Source organism: Oncorhynchus tshawytscha, linkage group LG27 (genome assembly GCF_018296145.1).
Source record: "Oncorhynchus tshawytscha isolate Ot180627B linkage group LG27, Otsh_v2.0, whole genome shotgun sequence".
Taxonomy (NCBI): Eukaryota; Metazoa; Chordata; class Actinopteri; order Salmoniformes; family Salmonidae; genus Oncorhynchus; species Oncorhynchus tshawytscha.
The window spans coordinates 16,006,309-16,027,530 of record NC_056455.1 but is presented as its reverse complement, the minus strand read 5'-3'; the positions used below and the strand labels follow the sequence as shown (position 1 = coordinate 16,027,530).

The 21,222-nt window shown below is 42.6% G+C and overlaps 1 protein-coding gene across 2 annotated transcripts; it reads right to left on the bottom strand.

The window, feature by feature from the left end:
- Positions 1-1,224: 1,224 nt before the first annotated feature.
- Positions 1,225-20,702, bottom strand: LOC112237971 (SEC14-like protein 1). 2 transcript variants are annotated; one of them, XM_024406572.2, is made up of 17 exons: positions 20,537-20,702; positions 19,401-19,492; positions 10,789-10,938; positions 10,443-10,574; positions 8,907-9,035; positions 8,410-8,542; positions 8,113-8,222; positions 7,762-7,951; positions 6,136-6,224; positions 5,943-6,013; positions 5,682-5,853; positions 5,393-5,527; positions 5,050-5,184; positions 3,176-3,430; positions 2,108-2,286; positions 1,732-1,854; positions 1,225-1,641 (listed from the first exon to the last, which is right to left on the bottom strand). In XM_024406572.2, exons 2-16 carry the CDS (start codon positions 19,461-19,463, stop codon positions 1,749-1,751), a joined length of 2,049 nt encoding a protein of 682 aa, XP_024262340.1. In that variant the 5' UTR covers positions 19,464-19,492; positions 20,537-20,702; the 3' UTR covers positions 1,225-1,641; positions 1,732-1,748. The 2 variants fall into 2 exon arrangements, with proteins under 2 accessions (XP_024262340.1, XP_024262339.1); XM_024406571.2 differs by having other exon boundaries at positions 1,753-1,854.
- Positions 20,703-21,222: the final 520 nt, after the last annotated feature.

Sequence of the window (21,222 nt, the reverse complement as noted above, 5' to 3'; positions counted from 1 at the left end):
TCTTAAAGAGGAAGTTACAGGTCTGTGAGAGACAGAAATCTTGCTTGTTTGTTGGTGACCAAATACTTATTTTCCACCATAATTTGCAAATAAATTCATTAAAAGTCCTACAATATGATTTTCTGGATTTTTCTCATTTTGTCTGTCATAGTTGAAGTGTACCTATAATGAAAATTACAGGCCTCTCATCTTTTTAAGTGGGAGAACTTGCACAATTGGTGGCTGACTAAATACTTTTTTGCCCCACTGTATATATAGTTTACTCTGTGCTCCTACATTGAGGCAGAGCTAGTTTGTCAGCCTGTATATTGTTTATTTTGGCAGCACCATTTCACCAAGTTAAATTCCTGTACATGTAAATGTGTTTGGAAAATAAAATAAATAAATGTTTATCAACATAGCTTGGATATGACAGAGATTTGGTCGACCCCAACTCAATGCGGATGGTTACCCGATCAAGAGAACGGGATTAGACTGTAAAGGGCACAAAGTTCAATAATTAACTGGCCAATGAGACTTGAGGAAGTGTGGCCCCGAGTCGGAGGACAACATGTGTCCCAGGAGGTCATGAAATATTCAGCAAACATCCTCCTGGTAACAACAGACAGCACACTTCCTGTTTTACCAACACTGACAACCCAGCAGGGAGCCCAACAACCAAGCACTGCCAAGCAGGCCGCCTCTCAACCAAGCACTGTGGCCGCCACTACTGTATAACACAATACAGTCAAGGGCAACGGAACGACAAAAGGAAAAATAAATTAGACGGCTTTATGGAAATTAAAAGTTATGTAAATCACAGCCGACTGCAAGGCCTCGCGCACAACCACAAGGCGGGCGAAGGAACGCAATACTGCATTTAAATGAGCAGGGAATAATAAACATGTAACAACCCAGTAGCCTGTACCACCTCGTTGACGCAAGGTCAAATAGTGTTTTAGAAAAGACATGGCGGAGGTTTAGGAACCTCTCACAGTAATATCGCTGATCGGCCATATCAGTTATAACTGATGTCTTTCTCTATTTCAGCAACACAACTTTAAAAGGTTGAGTAGAACAGAAGGAGTGACAGTGGCTGGTAAGACAATCACTGGCTGGAGAAGGGATACTGTAGTATGGTTGTGTGTAGCACCGTTCCTCATGAACACACATGACATCCTATGGTGAATAAGGGTAACTTCAACAGTACCATCTGAAACAGTAGGCATCATTGTATTACACAAATGCTGAAAATAGGCAGTGCTTTATTGTTCAGTTTCAAAAAAAATGGGAAACATTTCACTTCCCTTAAAAAAGAAAGAATAGTGGTATTGAAAGAAGAGGATGATGATGGTTTGCAAGACATCTCCATATGCATTTATTCATTCAGCAGATGCTCATATAGCAGATGTTCCACTTCCAGAGCAATCTTAATGTCACTAATTATAGATACAGATAAAAAAACATACATGTATATTTTAACAATATATTCCAGTGCTTTAAATGCAGTATTAGAAGGCGCTCACAGGTAGGAAGTCCAGTGTTCCACCACATGGCATTAAGGATAGGCTATCCTTGTTCCATACAGTTCATAACACTTCTCTCATTCCATTGGGTAAGGTTAAGTCCTCATTGGCAGGTGTTGGTACAGCACTGGTTTTTCTTTAAGGCAACAGGGCAGAAGTCAACAGTATCAGAAGTCAGTTAGATCCTAAATGGGATCTCCATGTAGCAAAACTCAAACTCCTTCACCTCCTATTGGCTGGATGCTACCTTGATACGGTGGAGCTGGACTGTGATTGGCTAGAGGTGGTGGTGGCGGCACTCAGCTGGGAGAAGCCACTGTGACTGGACTCCAGACTGGTCATAGAGCCCCTAGACAGACAGGCAGGCAGGCAGACAATAGATTAAATATCCATCAAACACCTTTTCTTAGAGCACTGCTTCCCTAAGAATCTTTATAAACACCCTTAGAAATGATCACAAATACATTTTCCCCACACAACTACACACTGCCTAAAAAACAAGCTGGCCTAAAACATTTACTCACTGACATGCAGCAGCCCTACACACTAGGCACCACCATAACAATACACTGTGTTATACAGTATAGTGAATGGTGACTGACCTGAAGTCTTCGGAGCCCAGCACCTCGGTGTAGAACATGACCTTACACTTGTGGGAGGAGACCTGCAGGGAGGCCAGCACGTCGTCCACCCGGGGCAGGCTGGAGGTAGAGCAGGCCGGGGAGCAGTGGAACCGCCACTGGAGGATGTAGAATCCGGGCCACCGCGTCACATGGGAGCCCTGGGGAGAGGAGGAGGGGACAGGTGAGGTCGAGGGTCAGAGGCAGCATTTCCATTCAAACGCAGGCTATAGCTAATAGCACATTCAATATCGAAATGACAGACTTTATGTAATAGAAACCCGTTAGAATTCCCTCACATGTAGGCAAATACTTTTGAAGGTGTTGCCCACTGCCGAATGACACCACATGGAAGTGACTGCAATGATTATTGAGCTACGCAAGGAGGAAGAAGGATAGCCTACAAATTGAAAGTCAGCTCCTTGCATGTCTCCCTCTGTCCCTCTGGCTACTGGACCAGCCATTAGATTAGAAGAGGGAAGCTAAATGACTTCATCTAAATTCTCCTCCTTGGTGGACTTGTATGACATCTCTGTAAATTGTCTTTTAGAGAGAATCATCTAGCAAAATGTAATAAAACACTTGAATATTTATCCTCTGTATTCACACAGCTTTGTCTGTTAGACTCACTGGCACGGGAAACTTTGTGGGACGTTACCAGTTGATAAAATGTTGCAAGTTTGCTAGTGAGAGTGTGAACTGAAGACAGACAGCTGGAGTAGACAGATGATGGGATTGAAAGACAACCTGAACCAACTTCCATGCGTTGCAATGTTTTTACTTGTCAGCTTTTAGAGATATATATATATATATATAAAGAACATCCAAAAGCCAGTAATTACCAGCTAACAGAAACACTGCATAGGGATGAAGAGACCAGATATGAGCACTGCACAGAACTCCCATTGACATCAGTGGATGTTTCAGTTACACTCACATCTTAGGATTCAGCCCTAAGGTTGGTGGTTAGTCTCCGTAGTGTAGTGGTTATCACATTCGCCTCACACACAAAAGGTCCCTGGTTTGAAACCGGGCGTTTTTTTTTTATACCTGAACACTCTCTCCCTCCTTGCAGGTGAGTGCGGTCTCCACCATACTGTAGTCTTGCCCCAGAATCCAGGATCTGTCAATCAGCTGCATGTTGTTGGTGGCTGGCGACACGATGCTGCCGTGGGCCCCCTGGACGTCCCTCTTGGGGGGCTGGGGCGCCCTCCTGGAGTGGTAGATGTTGAAGATGACATCCCCTTTACACACGTCAAAGTCCCAGGTGATCACAGAAGAGGACTCGGAGATTTCGATCAGCAGCTGGAACAGGATCGGTAGTGAGTGAACACAGTAGGACAAAACTACAGAAATGATCATTATGGGTTTTTACAGCTTTTTGTTGTAAAGTTGTATTTCTCCACTAGAGGGAGCAACCTAGCCCACTGTTTAACTTCTTCGATATAGGGGGCGCTCTAAATTTTTGGATAAAAAAACGTTCCCGTTTTAAACAAGATATTTTGTCACAAAGATGCTCGACTATGCATATAATTGACAGATTTGGAAAGAAACACTCAAACACTTGTTTTTGTGAAAATGTTTCCTGCTGAATGCTAGGCTTAATGCTATGCTAGCTATCAATACTCTTACACAAATGCTTGTGTAGCTATGGTTGAAAAGCATATTTTGAAAATCTGAGATGACAGTGTTGTTAAAACCTGTTTGGGATGATGCGAATTTTCGCAGCTTTTTGTTAAAAATCGCGCAACATTTCAGCGCCCTGCTACTCATTCCAGGAATATAGTATATGCATATGATTAGTATGTGTGGATAGAAAACACTCAGACGTTTCTAAAACTGTTTAAATCACGGCTGTGACTATAACAGAACGTCTGTTTCATCGAAAAGCGCAGGAAAATCTGATCACTGGAGATGGAAAAAAATATCCATGCGCCACTCCCATGAATTGTTAAAGGTGAACCGTAATATATGGGGCCGAGCTTGCAGTACCTACAGCTTCCACAGGATCTATAGAGTCTCCTCATTTGAATCTGAATTGATTCTTGGTAGATCCGACCAAAGGGAAACGATTCTCTCCGACCACCGACCCGAGGCATTGTCTGTCTTTTTTCCGGACATTTTTCCACACGGCAGGCTATCGAATTTACATCGCCCACTGATGATTTTTATAGCTTATTGACGTGTAGTAATACCTAAAGTTGCATTAGAAAGGTATTTGAAGTGTTTTGTGAAAGTTTATCGTCGACTTTTTAACTTTTAAAAAATGACGTTACGTTATGAAACGCTATTTTTTTCCGTTTTCCACACAGTCTTCATAGATCGATATCTAGGCTATATATGGACCGATTTAATCCAAAAAAAGACCCAGTATTGATTATGGGACATCAAGGAGTGCCAAGAAAGAAGATGGTCAAAGGTAATGAATGTTTTATATTTTATTGTGCGGTTTGTGTAGCGCCGACTATGCTAATTATTTTTGTTTACATCCTCTACGGGTCTTTTGGGGTGTTACATGCTATCAGATAATAGCTTCTCATGCTTTCGCCGAAAAGCATTTTACAAATCTGACTCGGTGGCTAGATTCACAACGAGTGTAGCTTTAATTTAATACCTTGTTTGTGTGTTTTCATGAAAGTTTGAATTTTAACGAAAAACGATAAGTGACGCTCTAAAATATCCGCTGATTTGATCCCCACAACGGAACATCCTCCCTAACAAGTTCAAAAGGCTAAGCTTGTGAGCCAATATATTTATTTAATTTCATTTGCGATTTTCATGAATAGTTAACGTTGCGTTATGGTAATGAGCTTTGAGGCAATGATTACGCTCCCGGATACGGGATTGCTCGACGCAAGAAGTTAAGTACAGTCAACTGAGAAGCTGGAAAACACATACTGTAGTTACTGTTTAGATCAGGTTACCTCATGTGGGGCCCCTTTGAAGACACTGGCAGTCTTGTAGATGGTATCTGTCCACAGCCGCAGCTCCTCACTTTCCAGTGCCTCTGCTGTCCTGTACAGAGATTTGGGGACCATACCTCCTTCAGGGATCTCACACTGAATATGACATGACAGAGGACACAAGAGACACAATCAGCCCCCAGTTCTATCAGCACATACAGCTAGGAAAATGTCTAACAAGATGACCCACAGTTAACTATATTATGTACTAGCAGCATTAGTCCATATGAATTCATATGCATGTAGAAGGGTACTGTCTAAAACAGCCAGATGAGACTCCGGTCTGACAGACAGACAGACTCACCAGGCAGTCTCCTCCCAGGAAGTCAGGGATGACCTCTCTATCGATGTAGTCCACCAGACCTCCAGGCCCCTGGTAGTCATTCGCAGCATACACCAGGAACTTCTTCCTGGTGTTCTCATCAATGAATGGACTGACCTGAGAACAGACACTCAGGGTCAAAGGTAGTCTCGTGTTTTCTCTGCACATGCAATTGAATACAACTGAACGTGATCAAGTTGGAGAGAGAGAGAGAGCGAAAGCACTGTACAATGTAATGTACACTACAATGTGTGATGTTAAAGGCTCTCACCAGGGTCCAGAGCACAGGGAAGACCCGTGGAGCCCTCAGTATGAGCAGACATCCCAGGGTCTCTGGGTAGTTGGCCTCCACCACCTCTATGATCCTCAGCAGGGCTTTAACCCCCGGACGCCACAGGTGACGCATGTTTAACCCCTCCAGGTCCACCAGGCACGTCCAGCAGCTGAGACAGGAGGGTTATAGGACATACTGAATACATACTGCATTCAGGGATGAGAGACATAAGAGGAGTGAGTGTGAAATGGTAGCTACCTGATGGGTCGGCCAAAGACTCTGGTGTTCTCTTCACAACGCCTCAGACCTTCCTCGTTGATGGACAGGACCTGGGGGAGAGTGAAGAGGTGAGAGGTTAGGGGAAGGGAGACCATTTGCGTATAGTATGTGTTTATGTGTGTGTTTATACCCAGCATCTGGATGTGTGTGTGTGTGTGTGTGTCATACTCACTTGTCTCAGAAGGGACTCCTCGCCCAAGGCGCGTACTAAACCCTTGGTATCCATTTGACCGAGTCGCAGAATATACAGAGGGCGTCCATCTATAGACGGACGAGGACAAACACGTGACCTCACTGTTAAAGCTACGGAGGATCAGTAATGATCATGACATTAAACAGACGCAGACAGTATTCAGTTAAATCAATAGAGAAACCGAGTCAGATTGTGTTGATCATAATCACATCTACAGTGTATCCATTTACAACTCACATCAAAGTCATTCATGTAAATATAGGCGTTTTACTACCAGCTGTATTTGCTTTTAGGTGGGGGTTATTGTTATTATGGTTACTATGGGCCACTTCCTGGTCCTAGATGTCCGATTGGCTATCAGCTAAATGGAGATAATGGGTCATTTCCTCTGCCCAGGCGTTTCTGACACATGCCAGATCTTACAATGCCTGGACAGGTATTTTACATCTCTGCTAACCACATCATATGCTATAGCAATCTGTCAGTTGCTGATACAGCAGGAGAACGCGACCAACAGCTGCCTGTCTGACTCATGCCCACAGACTGGGAGATTTCCCTTGACACATAGTAGGCAGGTTTCCATTGACCCAGGTTTATACAAATATAAAAACCTTGTGGCAGTGTAATGGAAACGGCAGCTGTAGGAGAAACGTTCAAAAGATCAACAACATTGTATCATCTGTTGGACAGGGGTGGATTTTTATTTTGTCCAACATTCTTTATTGCGACAAATGATGGAAACGGTGCTTTCGAATAAATAAATTATTGCCCAATCATTTTGACAGTTCGCAGGTCATGTGGCACCATCATGTAACTATAAAGCTCCACTCCACATTTAATTCTAAATGCCTACTGCTTGCTAAATCAAAATGTTCAACTACACAAGTAATGTTTCTTTGCAGGACAAGGATTGCCCTGACTTTCAAGAATGCCTGAATTGCTTTGCCTTGCTTTTCTGGTTGTTTCACCATCCAACTATTTCTGAGCTAGATGAGTGCAAGTTTCACCGTGGCATACATCAGCACATGACAAGTGTTTGTCATTTCTTGCATTCTATCCATGCTGACTTTTGCAAGCTACCTGAGACATGAAACGGATCGGTGGGAGTGGGCATACAGGCTTATTAATGCACAATGAAAACACTTCAATCACTTAACTTTGTGTTCAACACTTGGTTTTTGTAAAAAAAATATTTTTAATTTTTAGGTGTGACGTCATTACATCCAGCTGTTTTTATCAACACAAAACAGTTCAACAGAAATGCACCATAGCAGGCAATTGTTCCAACTATTTTTTATGCAAAATGTTTAAAAAAATAAACTACAAATAATCACTGGACAAGTTCATGGAAACATAGCTAGTGATGTCACTTCCAGAGAAGCAACCAGACATTACAGTTAGTCATTACCAATACATATAAGAGCTGGGATACATTCACTAGAAACCAAGCGGAAGAAAACAATGTGAAACTGGTGGTGCAGTACTTCCTGAATTTGTGCAATAAGAACACTACTTTCCCATTTCAAAATATATTTTCATCTTCTGTCTGTCCCGTTGAACACAACCCTGCCGTTAAAACCCTATCCTGCTCCGAGAGGAACATACCTCTGTCGTGGTGGTGCCAGCCCCCGGTGTAGTAGTCGTGTAGCAGCTGAGGTCTCTCCCAGGAGTCCAGCAGGAAGTCCACCTGGTGCTGCTTCCTCCAGGAGAGCGACTGACACAGGATCTCCCGGGCCTTCTCCAGGTTAAAGTCCCGGGCCCGCAGGAAACGCAGCACGTGCTGGTCCTTAGGGATCTAAGGGAGGGAGAGGAGATTGTGTTTATTCAGATGTTGAGGTGTGTGTGAGTCGGATGTGAGTTTTACTTACATCTATGTTCTTTGGATTCAAGTTTTGCTCGTTGGCAGCTATTTGAGTCAGAGTTTGAGTGTTAGGTGTGTTCATACACGTGTCCAACCTTGCCCTTGTGGGTCTCCTGCAGCCACTGGCGTAGTCTTATAAGACAGCTCTCCTGCAGTGGCGTTAGGTCTCCTAGGTAACGCCTGATGTAGTCTGCATCCAACTTGTCTGCAATCGAAACACAGACAGTCAATTCACACACATACCCAAATGCATATTCACAGTCTACCAGCCCAAGGCAAGGCCAGAATGTTGGCTTTCAGAGCCAGTGGAATGGGATTGGGACTTCAGCCGTGACAGATCCCTCAGATTGTGTGTGTTTATTATTGTGTTGATTCAGACTCGGAACACTGACCGTCTGGGGAGCCAGCCGGTAGATCTGTGGGGCTGGCAGTGGGTGGGGGGGCCTGAGGGGGGCTCCAGCGGGGGACGTGGGTCACCCCCTCATCCTCCAACTCCTTCAGGTAATACTCTATGATCTCTTTGCCCTGGAGGACAGAGCACATGACTGCATAAGGACAGTACAGGTAGCGAGTGTAATGAGCAAACACTGTGAGCAAATACTGCAGGCCGCATACGAGCACAGCCCATTGTGTGACAAAGCTGAGCAGGATATATGGCCCAACGTGCAAATGTCAGAAGATCCTGGTTAACACACTCAGTTTACACAGAGCTGCCAGACTGGATCATAGAAGGCCTGGAAATAGACTGCACAAGCATGCTCATGTAACACTGGGTCTATATGGGGGAGCAGCATGCTGGATGATGATGGTATATCCTATAGCCTCATCCATCCCCCACACTGACATGTATACTGTACTCACATGCTCACAGACTGACACATGAACACACCTTTTTAATACTGTTGGCATATTGCTTCATGGCTAGCTTCTCGGCCGCGTTCTCAAAGCCAAAGAAGGACTTGATGTCCAGACTGGCTGTCTGCTCGAAACACGTCCACTCCTCATTCTCTGGGTGAACCTGTGGAGGAAGCACAACTCATCACAAAACAGATGCCAAATGGATGAACCTTTTACACTGGTGGGAATTGGCCTATATGGATAGGGCTAAATTGAAATGTTTCTTACAGAAGAAACATGAAAAGCATACGCGTAAGCATGGTAGCAATTGAAAGGGAACAGTTTGGAGAATATGGGAAAATTGTTAGGCCACAAACATTACACATTTACTACATTTACTATAATTCCTGGAAAATGTGGGTAGGTGCAACATAAGAGGAAAAAAGTGACAAGGGTTTGAGTGAGAGGGCTAACTGACGTCTCCAAGCAGCCACACACCTCTCCACAGTGTGCAGTCCCTACGTAACTTCCATGCACTTAAGACTCAAATAACAGTCCTCAACTATGAGGCGCTTTACTTTGGGTCTCTTGTAGTTGTTATGTAAGGAACACAACCCTGCATTCCTACAATCACAATGACTGTTGTTGCTTACACAATCCAAAAATGACCCATTATAAATCGCAATCTGGGTCAGATGGGCATCGATTGAAAGCTTGTTCTATTGCCACCATGACAAGCTAAGTTATAAAATAGGATTTTACAGTGTTAGGCTTTCACAGGGTAATTCAAAGAAACAGATGGTAATTTTGGTGCATATAAAAAGGAGTGCATTAACGTACACGTTCCACTAAGACAAACACCGTCTCATTCTGTTCAGAACAAACAGGGTATGATGCCATGTCATCTGGTAACTGTACATCAAACATAGTGATCATAAACACTGACACTGTATATGACATGAGTTTTACGATTTGGAAATGTGATGTGCACATTCGGATTCACGTGTGTTTGGCTTGTATGACATCAAAGTGGTATTTATTACCATCTTCAACGTCTCATCCTTAAAAATACATTGAGTCCTCTTAAATTTACAGCATTTTCCTCACTCAGGCAACAAAAAATTTGCACAAGTTGTCCAATTATCAGGAGGGATGGGGGCAACTTCCTGTCGCGTGCTGTGCTCAAGTTCAAAACCCATTCTGAGCTGTGAAGTTCAGAGCCTGAGCTCTGTCATTAATAGGCGCTTATCAGTCCCCAAAGCTGACTTTTTCAACCTATATATGGGTACAAGTGGAAAGGCCTACAAACCCTGTTGCAGTGATAAGAGTATGGCTGCATTTACACAGGCAGCTCAAATCTAATATATTATAATCACTAATAGCCTTCACACATTTAAGAAAATAAAGAGTGTCAAACACACACAACTACTATATTTTGACCAATCAGATAAGCTCTGAAAAAGATCTCATGTGCAAAGACCTGATATGATTGGTCAAAAGACCAATGAGTGTACTAAAGATCAGAATTAGGCTGCCTGTGTAAAACGCAGCCCATGTAACCGATGATTATTATAGTTGTGGGGCACACCGTGTAGTTGCAGATCTCATGGACGATGACTCTGTTGGAGAAGGTCTCGTTGACGACCTCGATGTGCAGCGCCCTCTCCCTGCGGTCCAGAGTGTTCTTATGGATGAAGTACAGGTAGTCCACACCAGCCATCTAGACACACACAGTAGACCACGGTCAATCAACTCTGGACAACACTACCACAACAACACCCCTACTGGGATATTCAGGTCTGAGGGGAAATAATCACTAATAGCCTTCACATTAGAAAATAAGAGAATCAAACAGACACTATTATACATTGCTAACTGGAGTAGCTTCACTGCTCAAGAGAAAAGTTAAAGGTGAAAGGTTAAAGGTAAGATACCCTTTTGAACAGCCGGGGGGCGTCTGCCTCCACCTTACAGCGCCTCTCAATGAACACAGTGGCTCCGTCATCACTGTGCTCCTCCTTCACCACCTCACTGTCCACAAAGATGGGGATCAGGGGGCAGTTTGGAAACCTCCGCACATAGGCCTAATGGGAGAGAGGGTAGGAGGAAGAAAATATACAATATTACTCACATGATGAAAACAAAACGCAATCCATGACATACAGTGAAAGTATTTTCTGGGTTATAATCACTTTGATCAAAAAAAAGGCCACCGTTACTGTTTTTGTTTCCATGGCGAAGCAGCAGAGGTGGGGGGAGTTGCGCATCAAGGTAAAATAAATTGCATTACAAGCTGCTGTTCTATCACGCCTGCAATTATGTCCGACAGAAAAACAGTCTGCGTTGTTTGCAGAAACGTCTTCGTTGTTGTGATATTGCAAACGGACGTGGCAGTTTCACCGTTAAGCAGTCATCTGGCAAGGACAGGGTCTTTTATACAAGAATGACTGTAGAGTCTGAATGGTTTGAGTTACAAACTATTAAAAGCTATATATGAAAAGCTGAGACTCTCCCAAACATGTTTTGCCCTATGATTCTCACAAGCTGCACAAGAGGCATTAGAAGGTAAAGGGTTCTTCTACATAGCAGTACCCAGTACATTTATTTTATTTAACCTTTATTTAACTTGGCAAGTCAGTTAAGAACAAATTCTTATTTACAATGACGGCCTCCACCCGGCAGCCCAGTGTCTACATAGTGTCTAAAAAAAACTGTAATAAGTTCACAGTGTTGTTGTCCAACCCCAGACTCCACACAGTTGTCAGTGACTTGTTGGATAATCATTTAAGTGCGCAAAAAAATTCTGTACGTACATCAAATTCATTTGATCAGGTGTTTGTTTTGGCGGACCTTATCGTCCCCAACGATGAAATTGGGGACTTTGGATCGGTCTCTGTCCAGCCATCTGTACCTACGTTAGACACACACGATCTCAACAGCATTGGCACGATGTTGACTAAACTTGGGTGAATGATGAGGCATTTACAATGCATCTTTCGTGGAGGACAACATGTTTACTGTTGCTTTGTTATTGACATTTGTCAATAAAACTCATGAATGCAACTGTTTATTTAAAATTGTTTAGTGTTCCACTTGTATCCCTGGTTGTCCTGAAAAGAAAATGGTCAAACACTTGACTGCGAGGTTAAATATAAGGGCTGGACATGCAGATCAATGAAAGTCAGATAAACAAAAAGCTGATTTTTGCTGGAATCTGATAGGGTGAAACCCAAATTAGCACAATGGTGCAGAGTACACAGAGATCAATCTGCTGACACACACATAAAACACCCAACCCTGTTCAGAGTCACTATCTAGGTTTCCATCCAATTGGCGACAGATTTTCATGCAATTATTAGAATAGGACATTTCCCACCAGTGGTGTTTCCAACAAACTGACTTTTGCTTAAGTTTTAATGTACCAAATAAAAATCTAAAGTTCAATGGGTTTCCATGGCATTTTCTACTCTGGCTATAGTTTTGTCACAAAAACTGTCCAATTAGCAGGAGGGCTGTGCCACCAGAGGTTCTGGGTTCGCACCCAGGCTCTGTCGTAACCGGCCTGCTTCCAGGAGGTCCGTGGGGCGACGCATAATTGGCCTTGCGTCGTCCGGGTTAGGGAGGGTTTGGCCGGTAGGGATATCCTTGTCTCATCGCGCACCAGCGACTCCAGTGGTAGGCCGGGCGCAGTGCGCGCTAACCAAGGTTGCCAGGTGCACAGTGTTTCCTCCGACACATTGGTGCGGCTGGCTTCCGGGTTGGATGCGCGCTGTGTTAAGAAGCAGTGCGGCTTGGTTGGGTTGTGTATCGAAGGACGCATGACTTTCAACCTTCGTCTCTCCCGAGCACGTACGGGAGTTGTAGCGATGAGACAAGATAGTAGCTACTAACAATTGGATACCACGAAATTGGGGAGAAAAAGGGGTAAAATTCAACAACCACAAAAATAAATAAATACCTTTGGATGGGGCCAGTGTCCCCTGACCCCCCCTGTCTCAGTCTCCAGTATCTATGCTGTAATAGTCTATATGCCAGGAAGCTAGGGTCAGTCTGTCCTAACTGGTGTACTGTTTGATCTTAGCTATGATCCCTCTAAAGCCCCCCACCCCCTCCCCAAAAATCAGCCACACCTCAAAACAAGATATGGTATCAACAGCAAGCTGAAATGAGCCATTTACGATTCCCCACATGGCAGCTTGTCATTCTTGCTTACAAATCTGGCCATCCAGAATCACAACAACACGCTGACTTCTGCCCCAGGGAATAGCGCACATCGTTTTTGTGACGTTGACAGCTAACCTATCTATGGAACCCTGACCTGTTCACCAGATGTGCTATCTTGTCGTGCTGCTGATACAGTTTCTGCTGCTCTGCCTGCGGCTATGGAACGCTGACTTATTCACTTGTCATGCTACCTTGAACCGGACCTGCTGTTTCCATCCGCTCTCTCCAGCACCGGCCACCCCTCAGAGCCTGGTTCCTCTCTAGGTTTCTTCCTATGTTCCAGCCTTTCCTGGGAGTTTTTCCTAGCCACTGTGCTACATCTGCATTGCTTGATCTTTGGGGTTTTATTCTTATTCATTCCTTTACACTTTGTGTGTAAAAGGTAGTTGTGAAATTGTTAGATTGCTTGTTAGATATTATTGCATGGTCGGAACTAGAAGCACAAGCATTTCGCTACACGCGCATTAACATCTAATAACCATGTGAAGGTGACCAATAAAATGTTATTTGATTTTGATTTGAATATGAAAAACAAATCTGTTTCCATAAACGTTCCCGAGAACGGAGGAATGTTGTCGTCAGTGATAAGCGGTAAACCAACATGCCAGGTTTGGTGTGATGATGGTGTCAGGACAGGAGTGATACTGTAATGGCTGTCAGTGGGCCAAACCAAGGATCAGTCAGTGGGACGGTCAGTCAGAGGACAGAAGAAGCCTCTAGTCTGGCTAGGCCCTCTATCTAGTGTGAACTGCTGTCATTAGAACAGCCTTTTTACAGACAAGCAGCCCCGCAACCTTTAAAATCAACTGACAATCTTTGAAGTGCCTTTGAATCACGCTGACAGTGTGTGAATGGAAGTAGAACAAAACATTCCCAGACATTTAACAGATGTTGCCGAGACTAGAACTGAGATAAGAACTCCTGGGGGTCAAAGGTTGGTATTTGGTGAAGCAGAGCCACGGCTGCAGTTAGAGAAAGAGAAAGAACAGAGCACCTGACTTCCACTGTAATCAGGTTGCGTAACACAGGACACTTAAAAACACTGAAATTGTTTATTTTGTAACGAACTAAGCTTTTGTTCAGTAATGACCTTTTCCAGCGCTGGCCTTCTTATTATAGAATGTAACTTGCTTCTGACTTAATAGATAACCCCAAAGAACAGGAAGTGGCCCAATGTCTCAAACAGAGAAGAAACAAGGTGAACAGATGCCAAGACAAACCCAAGAGCTTAAATTCAAGAGTTTAGAAAATAAAAGTGGATATAAATTAAGATATAATGATTGCATTTTAATGGATTTTGGGACAAGCTATTCACCTTAAAACACAGTTAGGCCGTGCACTGAACAGATGTGGGGGTTGATATGATATAAACAACCCTTCATACAGTGTGTTTTGTCTGAGTGAAATTGTACTAAGCCACAACTTCCCCTCGGATGGAGTAGTCTTATCAGCCCTAACAGGGCAGACCAGCTGTGGCGGTAGGCCAGGCAGCAGACGGGACCAAGCACAGCGAGTAGACTTATCTTATAAAAAACAATCAATCAATCATAATCACTAGTTAACTACACATGGTTGATGATATTACTAGTTTATCTAGCGTGTCCTGCGTTGCATATGATCGATGCGGTGCACATTCGCGAAAAAGGACTGTCGTTGCATCAACATGTACCTAACCATAAACATAAATGCCTTTCTTAAAATCAATACACAGAAGTATATATTTTTAAACCTGCATATTTAGTTAAAATAAATCCAGGTTAGCAGGAAATATTAACCAGGTGAAATTGTGTCAGTTCTCTTGCGTTCATTGCACGCAGAGTCAGGGTATATGCAACAGTTTGGGCCGCCTGGCTCGTTGCAAACTAATTTGCCAGAATTTTACGTAATTATGACATAACATTGAAGGTTGTGCAATGTAACAGGAATATTTAGGCTTGGAACGGTTCCGTATTTCACTGAAAGAATAAACGTTTTGTTTGAGATGATAGTTTCCGGATTCAACCATATTAACGACCTAAGGCTTGTATTTCTGTGTGTTATTATGTTATAATTAAGTCTATGATATGATATTTGATAGAGCAGTCTGAGTGGTGGTAGGCACCAGCAGGCTCGTAAGCATTCATTCAAACAGCACTTTCATGCATTTTGCCAGCAGCTCTTCACTCTGCTTCAAGCATTGCACTGTTTATGACTTCAAGGCTATCAACTCCCGAGATTAGGCTGGTGTAACTGATGTGAAATAGCTAGCTAGTTAGCCGGGTGCGCGCTAATAGCTTTTCAAACGTCACTCGCTCTGAGACTTGGAGTAGTTGTTCCCCTTGCTCTGCATGGGTAACGCTGTTTCGAGGGTGGCTGTTGTCGATGTGTTCCTGGTTTGAGCCCAGGTAGGAGCGAGGAGAGGGACGGAAGCTATACTGTTACACTGGCAATACTAAAGTGCCTATAAGAACATCCAATAGTCAAAGGTTAATGAAATACAAATGGTATAGAGAGAAATAGTCCTATAAATACTATATTAACTACAACCTAAAACTTCTTACCTGGGAATATTGAAGACTCATGTTAAAAGGGACCACCAGCTTTCATATGTTCTCATGTTCTGAGCAAGGAACTTAAACGTTAGCTTTCTTACATGGCAAATATTGCACTTTTACTTTCTTCTCCAACGCTTTGTTTTTGCGTTATTTAATCAAAATTGAACATGTTTCATTATTTATTTGAGGCTAAATTAATTTTATTAATGTATAATATTAAGTTAAAAGTAGTAGTCATTCAGTATTGTTGTAATTGTCATAAAAAAATATTTAAAAATTAAATTTGTTTTATTTATTTTTTTAAATCGTCCGATTAATCGGTATCGGCTTTTTTTGGTCCGCCAATAATTGGTATCGGCGTTGAAAAATCATAATCGGTCGACCTATAGTCTAGGACACTGAGTCGCAGTGCTAGCTGTGTCACCAGAGACCAGTTCGAGCCCAGGCTCTGTCGCAGCCGGCCACGACCGGGAGGTCCATGGGGCGACGCACAATTGGCCCAGCGTCGTCCGGGTTAGTGAGGGTTTGGCCGGTAGGGATATCCTTGTCTCATCGCGCACCAGCGACTCCTGTGGCGAGCAGGGCGCGTACGGGCTCGGGAGAGACAAAGGTTGAAAGCCATGCGTCCTCCGAAACACAACCCAACCAAGCCGCACTGCTTCTTAACACAGCGCGCATCCAACCCGGAAGCCAGCCGCACCAATGTGTCGGAGGAAACACAGTGCACCTGGCGACCTGGTTAGTGCACACTGCGCGGAGTCGCCTCTTCACTGTTGACATTGAGACTGGTGTTTTGCGGGTACTATTTAATGAAGCTGCCAGTTGAGGACTTGTGAGGCATCTGTTTCTCAAACTAGATACTCAAATGTACTTGTCCTCTTGCTCAGTTGTGCCCTGGGGCCTCCCACTCCTCTTTCTACTCTGGTTAGAGCCAGTTTGCACTGTTCTGTGAAGGGAGTAGTACACAGCGTTGTACGAGATCTTCAGTTTCTTGGCAATTTCTCACATGGAATAACATCCTTTCTCAGAACAGAACAAGAATAGACTGACGAGTTTCAGAAGAAAGTTATTTGTTTCTGGCCATTTTGAGCCTGTAATCGAACCCACAAATGCTGATGCTTCAGATAGTTAACTAGTCTAAAGAAGGCCAGTTGTGTTGCTTCTTTAAATCAGAACAACAGTTTTCAGCTGTGCTAACATAATTGCAAAAGGGTTTTCTAATGATCAATTAGCCTTTTAAAATGATAAACTTGGATTAGCTAACACAACGTATGCACTCCTATGTAGATATTCAAAACAAATAAAAAAATGAAATCAGCCGTTTCCAGCTCCGATAGTCATTTACAACATTAACAATGTCTACACTGAATTTCTGATCAATTTGATGTTATTTTCAAATGGGCAAAAAAATGTGCTTTTCTTTCAAAAACAAGGACATTTCTAAGTGACCCCAAACTTTTGAACAGTAGTGTATGTATGTATGTATGTATGTATGTATGTATGTATGTATGTATGTATGTATGTATGTATGTATGTATGTATGTATGTATGTACAGTGGGGCAAAAAAAGTATTTAGTCAGCCACCAATTGTGCAAGTTCTCTCACTTAAAAGATGAGAAAGGCCTGTAATTTTCATCATGGGTACACTTCAACTATGACAGACAAAATGAGAAGAAAAAAAATCCAGAAAATCACAATCTTTAATGAATTTATTTATTTATTATGGTGGAAAATAAGTATTTGGTCACCTACAAACAAGCAAGATTTCTGGCTCTCACAGACCTGTAACTTCTTCTTTAAGAAGCTCCTCTGTCCTCCACTCGTTACCTGTATTAATGGCACCTGTTTGAACTTGTTATCAGTATAAAAGACACCTGTCCACAACCTCAAACAGTCACACTCCAAACTCCACTATGGCCAAGATCAAAGAGCTGTCAAAGGACACCAGAAACAAAATTGTAGACGTGCACCAGGCTGGGAAGACTGAATCTGCAATAGGTAAGCAGCTTGGTTTGAAGAAATCAACTGTGGGAGCAATTATTAGGAAATGGAAGACATACAAGACCACTGATAATCTCCCTCGATCTGGGGCTCCATGCAAGATCTCACCCTGTGGGGTCAAAATGATCACAAGAACGGTGAGCAAAAATCCCAGAACCACACGGGGGGGACCTAGTGAATGACCTGCAGAGAGCTGGGACAAAAGTAACAAAGCCTACCATCAGTAACACTACGCCGCCAGGGACTCAAATCCTGCAGTGCCAGACGTGTCCCCCTGCTTAAGCCAGTACATGTCCAGGCCCGTCTGAAGTTTGCTAGAGAGCCTTTGGATGATCCAGAAGAAGATTGGGAGAATGTCATATAGAACTTTTTAGTAAAAACTCAATTTGTCGTGTTTGGAGGACAAAGAATGCTGAGTTGCATCCAAAGAACACCATACCTACTGTGAAGCATGGGGGTGGAAACATCATGCTTTGGGGCTGTTTTTCTGCGAAGGGAACAGGACGACTGATCCGTGTAAAGGAAAGAATGAATGGGGCCATGTATCGTGAGCTTTTCAGTGAAAACCTCCTTCCATCAGCAAGGGCATTGAAGATGAAACTTGGCTGGGTCTTTCAGCATGAGAATGATCCCAAACACACCGCCCGGGCAACGAAGGAGTGGCTTCGTAAGAAGCATTTCAAGGTCCTGGAGTGGCCTAGCCAGTCTCCAGATCTCAACCCCATAGGAAATCTTTGGAGGTAGTTGAAAGTCTGTTGCCCAGCAACAGCCCCAAAACATCACTGCTCTAGAGGAGATCTGCATGGAGGAATGGGCCAAAATACCAGCAACAGTGTGTGAAAACCTTGTGAAGACTTACAGAAAACGTTTGACCTCTGTCATTGCCAACAAAGGGTATATAACAAAGTATTGAGATAAACTTTTGTTATTGACCAAACACTTATTTTCTACCATAATTTGCAAATAAATTCATTAAAAATCCTACAATGTGATTTTCTGGATTTTTTTCTAATTTTGTCTGTCATAGTTGAAGTGTACCTATGATGAAAATTACAGGCCTCATCTTTTTAAGTGGGAGAACTTGCACAATTGGTGGCTGACTAAATACTTTTTTTGCCCCACTGTATGTATGTATGTATATATATATATATATATATATGTATGTATATGACATTGTGGATTGGTATATCTTCTATGACTTTTGCAACCATCTGCAGAACTACTACTGTACCAGTACATCTATGCAGTGGTGATCGGTGACTGAAATCAAGAATGATGTATATTACAGCAGGGCAAGTGGAAAAGCTAATATATGGTATTGCATTTAACAGAGAGCATCGCTTTAGTCAAGGTGCCTGCAAAAATACTAAAGGCAAAAAGTTACGAATTAAATCGTACTCTTACAGTTTCATACTCAATAATAAATATGATAGTGTGTTATCTGCTGCCACGACTAACTAGGTTGGGTGAACATAAATAATGCAGACTGTGTTCTCAAAGCAAAAAGGTGGATAAACAATGATCTCACCAACAAAACACTAGAATATGACATACAGTGCCCAGGGACACTGTAACACAGTGTATAGAGATATTGTATGAGATGTGATAGGTTTCTATGCAGCCAAACCACACTTTGTTCCTGCAGCACAAAACACTGGCAGTCTGACTGCCTGGGTCCAATTTGCACATGAGCACTGCAACCTCTCACAAACATCCCTCACTACCCACCTACACATATACGCATAGACAAAGCAGCAGCCTAAACACACAAATGTACATAACTTACCGCCATTATCAGCTCAAAGGGGTGTTTGTAGACCCTTACAGGTGACTGGTATTGTTGCACCATGGCTGTAGCTCAACCTCTGGAGCTCTGCCCTGAAATGTACAATAGACAAACCCTAGTGTTAGTTAGAGATCACTTGACTGGTTCCTCTCTAGGTTTCTTCCTAGGTTTTGGCCTTTCTAGGGAGTTTTTCCTAGCCACCGTGCTTCTACACCTGCATTGCTTGCTGTTTGGGGTTTTAGGCTGGGTTTCTGTACAGCACTTTGAGATATCAGCTGATGTACGAAGGGCTATATAAATAAATTTGATTTGATTTGATTTGACACAGCACTGAAGAACAGGAACTAACAAAACATCCTCTGCACATCATAGGTTCACATCATCCTGAAGCAAAGGTCAGAGGAATGGGATTTGTAAAGACAAATGCTGGATCATCAGCTCTAAAACCAAATAGACAGCTGGCTTGATGCAAAACGCTTGATTGTCCTCAATTGCAAAGGCACTATTCTTTAGGTCATAAACTGTAGTAGCTGATTTGATTGGTTAACATGCTGAGATCAACGGTAATCACAGGATGATGACCATAATGATACAATCCGCTACTGAGCCAGACCAAAATCATGTACCTAGCTAGGATTTGAGAAAAGTGGCATCTATCATCATCTAGGCTAAGCCTACAAACTCAGTGGCAGTGTGTTATTTTCTTAGTCCATTTTATACAGTGAACAGCTGACACAGATACAGTAGACTAGCTGTAACTTGGACTTCAAAATAAAGAGTGGTTTTGATGGCATAGATTTCTAGTTATAAAAACAAAAAATGCACAAGAGTACATTAGCTACATTATCACACTTTCAGGAAATTCGCTTGTGCAATGACACGTTATTTCCACTAATTGAGTATATGAATAATTGTATTATAGATCATAACTATTATAATCCACAACACTAGCTTGCCTGTTTCTCGATACGTAAGCGTAAATTATGTATGCCTCTTGACAACTTCATTTTGATGACAGTCAAATCGGCAACAAAAAATATTTAGAATGGTCGACATTTTCAGAACGAATTCTACTCCCTCAGACATTTGCGAAATGACTAGGCCTTACACGGCGAAAAAATGTACCTAAAACTTACCAGATCGATGACTTTCGGAGATAAGTCAAGTGAAGTTTGTCAGTAGACGATCTACTTATATTAAATCCATGGTACGCTCCAACAAATACGTAAATAAAGCGACTTTCTGAGACGGGTTTGACGTTGAATCCAAGGCAAGCGTCCGGCGTAGCTAACGCCGCCTCTTTTGACTACGTCACATACTTGTGTAACATATTGTCATGGAGCAGTGTGTTTTTCAAGTGAGGATAGGCATTACTGGGAATAAGCTACGGTAACATTGTTGAAACCATTGACAGAAAAATAAAAGGTTGCAACATTGTATATGATGTCATGAATGAATGAAACCATCATAGTAGCCGAAGGAAATATACTGTGTGAACTGGTTACATTTTAAGAAAACGGTCTGTAGATGGCGCTAGAGATTCACTATTAACACTGCATCAAGACTGTATAGCTGTTTCCATTAAACTTGTCCAGTGATTTTTTTTTGTCAACGTTTAAAAAGTTTGCATAGAAAATACACTGAACAAAAATATGAACAGCAACGTGTAAAGTGTTTTTTCCATGGTTCATGAGCTGATATAAAAGTTCCCAGAAATGTTCCATACAAACAAAAATATGATTTCTCTCCAATTTTGTGCACAAATGTGTTTACATCCCTGTTAGTGAGCATTTCTCATTTGCCATAATCCATCCACCTTACG